The 8424-nt window shown below is 44.8% G+C and overlaps 1 protein-coding gene across 1 annotated transcript; it reads left to right on the forward strand.

Annotated features, from left to right (window-relative positions):
* The first annotated feature begins 918 nt into the window (after nt 1-918).
* CSP2 (chemosensory protein 2) lies at nt 919-7026 on the forward strand. Its single transcript, XM_003701448.3, has 3 exons — nt 919-1254; nt 5408-5597; nt 6409-7026. The coding sequence occupies exons 1-3, from the start codon at nt 1237-1239 to the stop codon at nt 6552-6554; spliced, it is 354 nt and encodes a 117-aa protein (XP_003701496.1). The 5' UTR covers nt 919-1236; the 3' UTR covers nt 6555-7026.
* Nucleotides 7027-8424: the final 1398 nt, after the last annotated feature.

Below are 8424 nucleotides of genomic sequence, written 5' to 3' on the forward strand. Positions count from 1 at the left end.
ATGGCATAGGCAAGAAAAATAAACGAATCGAGAAACGGAACAAGCATTTAGTTACAGAACGCGGGATATAACTCGTTTTAACGAGCGACGTGATCGATACGTCCTCTACTCCAGGATGATGCGGACGATGCCCTGCAATGATTAATAGCATGGAGAAGAATAAAAACGACGGACGAGGGAAAACAGGTCATTACGCAGGCTGTCGCTCGTAAAAGTTAATTGAACGCCGTTCACGGATCCGCAAAAAGGATCGCCGTCGAGCACAGACGATCCTCGAATCGTCGGAGGTGTATCGAATGTATAGGGAGGAAATGAGGAAGAATCTGGAGAAAAAAGAACGACGGAACTGCTGTTTTGTCGAGGAGATTGAAGGGGGCGCGTTGAACCAGTATCGAGTTTAAGGTTGATCTTTTCTGTACCTCTCAACAATTTTTTCATGTTCTTGCGGGAATAAATCGCTTCGGAAGCTTCGAATTCCTGTTCCTCTTACGTCGATTTACGTTTTTAAGCGCGCACAGTTTTTGCAATGATCACTGCGAACTCGTTTGCGCAACGAAATTGTCGGGTCAACGGATTAACCGAAAAACTAAAGGTTCCGCGATACGAATTCAAAGAAGCAAATGGAGCATCAGATTAGAAAAATAAATCCTCAAGTTTGACTTTCTTTTTCCCTCCGTTTTCCCTTTTTTCCTCTTATCTCTTGTTTCTCGACGGCGCTCTTAAGCCTTCTAAAGTCAAGAAAGAGTTTGAAAAGCGCGAACGCTCGAGCGTGGATCCACTCGAAGGGAGCGGAGCGGAGTGCCAAAGAAAGTGGTAACCGCGTGGTGGAAGTTTAACGAGAGTAAGAGCGAGGGGCAAGAAGAAAACGGCGCACACTCATGCATGCTTCGAAGCTTCCCCTACTTCGTAAGCAGCCGGTGCACGGAGAGCTGCCCGAAGACGGTGAATCGCCGTTAGGTATATATCATCGAGTCGTCGGCCGGTGTACACACACTTTCGTATTTATCGGGTGAAGAAGGGGAGGAAAGGCCACGAACGTACTTTCGGGCCCAGTGTGTTCCGAGATTTCGCGCCGAGAGGACACACGACCATACAATCAACTCCTGTCCCTTCACTCCGTAAACTCTGTTTCGTTCGATTCATCCTCGATCGTGACACGTTTCTTCTTTCTCTTTTTACTTCTCTTCCTTGTGGCTGCTCGAAGAGTTAACGGGAGGAACACCAACCATTCTCGACATGGCTTCGGCAATCAAGGTGAGTGAGTGACGAACGTGCAACAGGTAGATACGAGCGCACCCTGTGTACACGTACGCGCGGTGATTTAAAGTTTCGCTGTATCCGGAGGGGTTCTCTTTTGTCTGCCACCCTTCTTCACTTCGTGTTGACAGAGTCACGAGACCCGCTCGAATTCGATACCCTCTGTCGTGACTCCCTCTACTTTGAATACCGGCTTTTGTGCATGCGGTTTCCGTCGATATGCGAATTAACCCTGGAAAGCCGAGGATGGATAACCCGGGCTTACTAGAATGGTCCTCCGATTCATTTTTAAACCACACACTTTCGCTCATCGAACAAATTAATTTAGCGCATCATGAATTACTTTTCGGGTATCGAAGAGAACGGTGGGGCAATTTTCTCTAGGGAAAGAAGTGTATATGTTCAGAATGGTACACTACAGAGTATGGTTTCTTTGGAGAAAATGGCGGTGTAGGGGAAATAGACTTCACTCGCTATAATATCGGAGTTTACGCGACGGTCGAAGCGCTAAGTGGAATAGGAAGTCTGCTCACTTCCTTTTCTACTTTCTCGCAAACGTTCGACACTACAGTTTATCTTGCTTCGACACGTGGTTGCTAACCTACGAGGATTCGATAAATTATTGCTGCAGCTTCGTGTTAAGTCTGTTCTATTCTATCGATGTACATTATGTCTCGTAAAAGAAGATAAATGGATTTCCATCGATAACCTTCGATCTAAAATATTCTCGTTAAAGCGATGGATGCAGCTGCATTCACGAAAGTTTCTTAAAAACACGAGCGAAAAGCGTCACTGCATTGTAATACGGGGACAAGTTTTATGGAGCTTAACTGTTCACCGTTCGAACGAACGTTTCGTGAAACGACAAGGGTTCTTAAGAAAAAATCGGTCACGGAACCGGCAGAAAAATCCCTGCGATATTAAAAAGCTAATAAACGCGAAGAGGCAACGAATTCGTAGTTATTTCATCGTGAAGTGGAATATCGGTGCAATTCGATCGTTTCCGTGAGATTCCATGAAATCACGAAGCTGTTTCAGCGTGTTTATTTTCTACGAAGAACAGAATCGGTCCCGTCATTTTCTCCTTGTCGATAGCGAAAAGAAACGATTAAATTCTGGCACGTAGCTCGGCTTCCTTGGAACGATCGAAACGGAACTTTTATCGGCGACATCGGCTCCGTTTATAACTCATGTGTGCCGCAATTGTACCATTACGTATGTACGTACGGTTTTGAAACAGTGGCTGCAGAGAATACCAAACCGATCGAAACGATTTCTTCGGCTTATGACTCAATCCACGTTACTTCGAACTTGGGATCTTCGCTTCTGCCTTCGATCATTTTTTATATTAAGATATAGTACGACTTATGGTGATCGAACACGTGGACCTTCAACGCGTGGTCCAACGCGAGCCAATATCGTGCTGAATGATGTTTTATTTAAAATTGCAGAACAAGTGCGGCAGTTGAATAATTCAATTTTACACTATTCCTTATTCGAGTCGACCAGCTCCGGTTCTTGTTAGTACGTCGAGGTCATCGATACGGCACGCTTATTCAACGAACCGTGTAATCGTTATCCATCGATTACGAGTCGATAACTAAACGATTGTAAATTAATTTAATAACTGCAAATAGCGCAACGTTCCGATCGGTCGTATACGAACGGTAAATTATTGTTTATCGTTTACTGAGCGAGGGATCGAGTTGCCGATAACTATAACGGAATATTACGGTTGCAAACGATACGAGTTTTCCACGCATCCCGTTTAAGCGGTGAATTATCATTCGTTCACTATGACGACAATTAACGCACTAAACGTACACGAGGTCCAACAGTTTTTGCAGTAAGCTTTAAATATCGACAACAAAGTTAATTCGCTTCGTTCAACTTCGTATGAACGGGCATGAAACGTTAGTACTCGATAATACATTTATGATTAGAAGATTACGTGCACGACGGAACGTTGTATCAATTTGAAGATTACAGTTTGCCGAATACTATACGAAGCTGAATATGGCCAATTGTCAGTCAAAGTGCAGGTGATGAATTATTGATAAGCTTTTTGGAAATGGTGCTTCAGCCGGCGCGCGTAAGAGAACGAGCGATAAAGTCTGAACAGGCAATACGTATAAACGACGGACGTATGAACTAATATTAATCGTCTTTGTACCGCATACGGTTTCTCGCGGATTTCATCATCGCGCCGAGAACATTTACAATTATTTTCGTAACAACGAACGAGACGGCAATAAAATCTACATCACACCGATTTGCCATTCAGAGCGGCCAATAATTCTTCTAATCCACGTCGGTTTGCGGAAGTAAGCGGTTTGCGTGCGTACATCGTAGGTCGCGTTCGATCCACAAATCATCCCTGGCGCGTGAATACATACAGCACCCTAGTGATTTACCGAACCGCCACGATTATTAGTGTCCCGCTGCCAGGCAAATCGAAACTCGAAAATCAGCGAGGTAGAGCCGAGACGATTAGAGGTGATTGTCCCGTTAAAAGTACACGTTGTCGGGATTAGCGAGGAGAAGGGTAGCCTCGCATCCAGAAGAGTTCGAGCAAATCGAATTCTCTCTTGAGACAGAATCAATTATTCGAAACTCATACGCGTCGAAGAGACGTATAAACGTCTCTTTCGAGTCGAGTACGAAGTACCCTCGGGTCTCGCCAGTGAAATTTGACGTTTGGTTCGACGGAAGCGGAGCCAGAGGCGAATGAAAGAATCGAAGCGATAATGGAGAGGAGAAAAAAGGGAAAGAGCAGGTGTTCCGGATTGCGGCACGCGAAATTTCGAGCAGAATGCGATTGTTAGAGGGGCAGAGGGACTCGAGGAGCGCGGAGGGATGAAAATAAAATTGAACTTTCGAAATATCGACCACAGCCGCGTGTCAAAAGTATGAAAAAAAGGAGGGTTTGCGCTCGGGGCACGATCTTTTCAAACACGGTACGTTCGACTATCAAGTAGCTGCCGTTCGATTGGAACTATTTCCCATTTTACTCCGCATTGTTTCTACGATTGCTTCGAAAAGAAAGTTCAGATCGTAGGAACGATGTTTTGTGATCGGCGACGCGTGACACGCTCGAACACCGAGCGATAGATTCATCCGTTGCGACGATTTCATTTGCCTTTTCGTTCGCGTAATTTTTCAGCTTTCGTTCCGTTTTATCTACAGGGCGTTCATAAACGAATACACGTGCAAAGTTCCTAATGATTGATTTATTCGAATCGTACTATTTGGTCACTAATTGATCAACTCTACCTCTAAACCGACACAAAATTTTGCGTATCCCGAGAAAGGGGAAAGCGATAATTATATGCAGCGGAGGATAGTCCACAGAAGGAAGTTAAACGGGGTAGCGGATATAATAACAGAATAGACATCGCGTATACGGAAATGGGAGAAGCAAATTGGGGGATGTAACGCGTCCAAAGGTCGAAATGTAGGAATGTTGGATGGGAAAGGGGCAAGGGATAAGGAAAGGTTAGCCGTAGACAGCGGCTAAACGCAACCCTGGCGAAGCACGCCAAAGCTAACATGGCTAAACAAGCACCGACCACTGTGAGTAACGACGGCGTGTGCGCGTACTTTCGACAACTTCGTGTTTGTTTGCCTCCCTTGGTCCGTTTCGACACGCTTCCGGTGTTTCGTTGCAGTTACACGTCGACCACCTAACGAGCTTACTTTTAAATTGTTTCTTTCGCGTTCGCCACATCGTCAACGACTTCCTTCAACGATGTCGCTGCCTTTATGTGCAGTCGAACGTCGTTCTCCTCGCCTTCTTAGCGATGTAGACTACCTTTGTTCAGAGAGAACGAAGGGAGGAAAAGTTATCGCGTTTCTGGCGGTTCAATGTATGGTAATTTAACGCTTTGTAACGATTCAACACGTGGAAATTTAGCGAGCGATAACTCGTGGCGATTTAATACTCGATAGTGTAACACGTAAAGTGTGAGTAAATTGTCGGCCCGAAGGGAATCGCGCCATTTTCGACATCGTCGAAACTTTTTGGCGTATTTTGTTAAGGCTTTCGCATGCTCTCGCGTAGAAAGCATTTCACCTCTCCGGAGAATATTCAGCGTGACATCTCCTTTATTTACTTAAAGCGTGCATTTAACTATCTCGAACAATGTTCCAGCTCCTATTGGTCGTCTGCGCTTTGCTTGTCTGCAGTGTAACGGCGGAATCGGAAGTGGGACAGACAGGAAGATCACGGGTCTCCGACGAGCAAGTAAATATGGCCCTAAGCGATCAGCGTTACTTGAGGAGACAGCTTAAATGTGCTTTGGGAGAAGCTCCCTGTGACCCGGTCGGGAGACGTTTAAAAAGTACGTACATACACGATGTCGCGTAAATCCATCGGGAGGACAACCTTTCGACTGCGTGCGAGATTAAAAACACTGCATCCTTCTATGTACGTCGCGACGTAAATCTTCTTTACGATGCGAACGTCAACGGGTCGCTATTAACCCGGTGCGTCGAGATTCGAGTGCCGATGGCGCAGGTTGCAAGAATCTATTTCACGCTTTAGGTTTGCTCCGTGAGAGATCGCGTTTTTCTTTGCTCGACGTACAACCTGAATAATTAGTGGATCGTCCAAGGTTTGTACAGGTCGACTCAGAAGTCGCGTACTGAATTATAAATTGTTCACATTTTGAAAGACTCGGAATATGAGGCGGTAAAAAATTTTTCGATTTATTTCACCGCGTAAAATTTGCAGTTGCAATTCCGACAGCGCGCACCTCCTTTTCGAGACGACTCGTGTAATCAAACAGCGTCACCAGAATCGATTCAGAGTTTCGCTATCTTGTTTCGCGTTGCCATGGAACTCGTCGAACTTTCCATTGTTTGCAGATTTTTGAGTCGGTTTAATCAAAGGGCACGACGAGAAATAAGAGCTTGCGCGCGTGAATCGCTATTGTCTTCGATTCGAGGGATAAATTGATCTTCGTCGAGGAATAACCCCATTTTGTGGCGAACTCTAGCAGACTCTGTTCGGGACGGCGAGTCATCGAATTGCTTAGATCGGATTTATACCCGTATTTCGAGGGCCGCGTGTTTCCTCGAAGACTTTGCCGATAAATTTCTATAAAGTTACCGGCAGAATTCGATTTAACCATCCCGATCGTTGTTATCCAGGTTTAGCGCCGCTGGTTTTGAGAGGCTCCTGCCCGCAATGTAGTCCTGAGGAAACGCGACAGATCAAGAAGGTCCTTTCACACATTCAACGAACCTATCCAAAGGAGTGGTCGAAGATAGTGCAGCAGTATGCCGGAGTTTCGTAAGACGAAGGATAATGGGAGCAGCTGCGAGGAAAACGACGATGCTAGATACTTCGATAAAAAGAGAAGCGGCCGAGAGAAGGGAAACGCAAACCTGTTTAGAATAGTCGTTTAACGCAGTCGCGACCATTCGCATATACTATGGACTCTCACCAAAATTGTTGACACTTTCTTTTAGGATCGTGCGACCTGTTTTTCGAACTAGGTAAATTCGTCGATAGAATCGCTTTCCGATTTACCAACGTATCGATGCATCCAGCATCGGCGTTATTTCTTAAGAACCGATGTACGCTTATGTTTTCCTTTACACATTCCCGAAGGAATCGTAGAGTCAATATTTTTTACGACGCGCGTTGTTTTACGCGCGTGGTTAAATATCCATATTCGCGTTGTAAGATCGTTGTAAGCAATATTTTATGCATCCTGACAGGATGGTATACTCGCAATACAATAAAGTTTATTCTCCCGTATACAAGGCGCAAAATCATTTAACACACTGTAAGATCCACCATGTACGTATAAAGGAATCTGTTACGAAAATGCCACGCGCCCGGACGAATAATATAAATCTTTCTTTAAATCTGCGATCGGATAAACCGACGGCGATTGAATTCGCGGTGATGATCGACAGTTATTCGCGGAACAAGCAGCTACAAACCGACAGTGACGAATAAAATTGAACACGGAACTGTGAAAAGAGTAAAGAGAAAATCTTGTACGACTGTGACGTCAGAAGCGGAGACAGTAATAACGGTAGATGCAAGTAGCGGCAAAGTAATAAGCCGGATTCATATTTTATATTTTATTCCCGCGTCTCGGCTGCTTTCAATTTCGGTGTATTACAATAGATAGCTTTATACCCGTAAACTGCACGGGGAACTTTCTACAGCCAGTGTTTTATAACGTCTGAATTCCCGCTTCCGTGGATATACATATACATTCGTATGTAAATGCACGTTTCCCGTCGTTCGTTCTCCATTTTAACCGACGCGACGCGTTACGTGTCAAACGCCACACACGGTTTCACTTTCTTCGAGAGTAGACCACCGGCTTGTTACGCAACGCAATTGCATTCTTCGTTACGTGGTTTGCATTAGTAGAGTAAACGGTGGCGTGTGCCAGCGTAATTTGCTCGCGTCACCAGCGAATTTGGCTTCCTTAGAAAAAATATGCCAATCAAGCACAGCTGTCTCGCTCGTTGATTTATAAGGATTTTCAAGAGTATGAAAATTTCGGGATCCCGTGGTAGTCGAGTACGAAGGATATATGTTTCTGGGTTACATCGGTAGAACAGACTACATGTTAGATACGACAATGACGGAGTAGCGCTGGCTGTTTCTGGAAGCAAAAGGATGTCGTCATGCAATTTTCCAAGGAACGAGCAATTCCATATTTAACACGCGATCACTTGTTACCGGAAGTTCGCGAGCGTGAAAGTGTTAATGTGGCGTATCGGTGCCATTTATTCAATTTCATCCAGAATTAACGACAATCAACAAGTTGCCAATTATTTAACAGCTAATTAACGATATAGGTATGCAGAGGCTGGCAAATTTATAGGAATCTGTAGCCGCACTATAATTCCAACGTCGGATCGTGCCACCGTCGATGGAAATTCCTGCCCCGTTTCTCCATTCATCGTTATTCCGCTTCGTTTATATTTAATTTCGATGTTGACGATATTACGAACCTGTCGCAAGGATTCGATCGGAATCGAATAACCCGCGTTTCGAACTGATTGAATTCAAATGGACATAGAGCGTCAGGAATTTTTTTCTGCCATTCCGTCATTTCGTTATCCTTGATGACGTAGCTCGATCGATTTAAAGCAAAATCAATTTACCAAATCGATTCGATCGAGAAATATGTAGGC

This window comes from Megachile rotundata, chromosome 12 (assembly GCF_050947335.1).
Source record: "Megachile rotundata isolate GNS110a chromosome 12, iyMegRotu1, whole genome shotgun sequence".
In the NCBI taxonomy this organism is placed as follows: domain Eukaryota; kingdom Metazoa; phylum Arthropoda; class Insecta; order Hymenoptera; family Megachilidae; genus Megachile; species Megachile rotundata.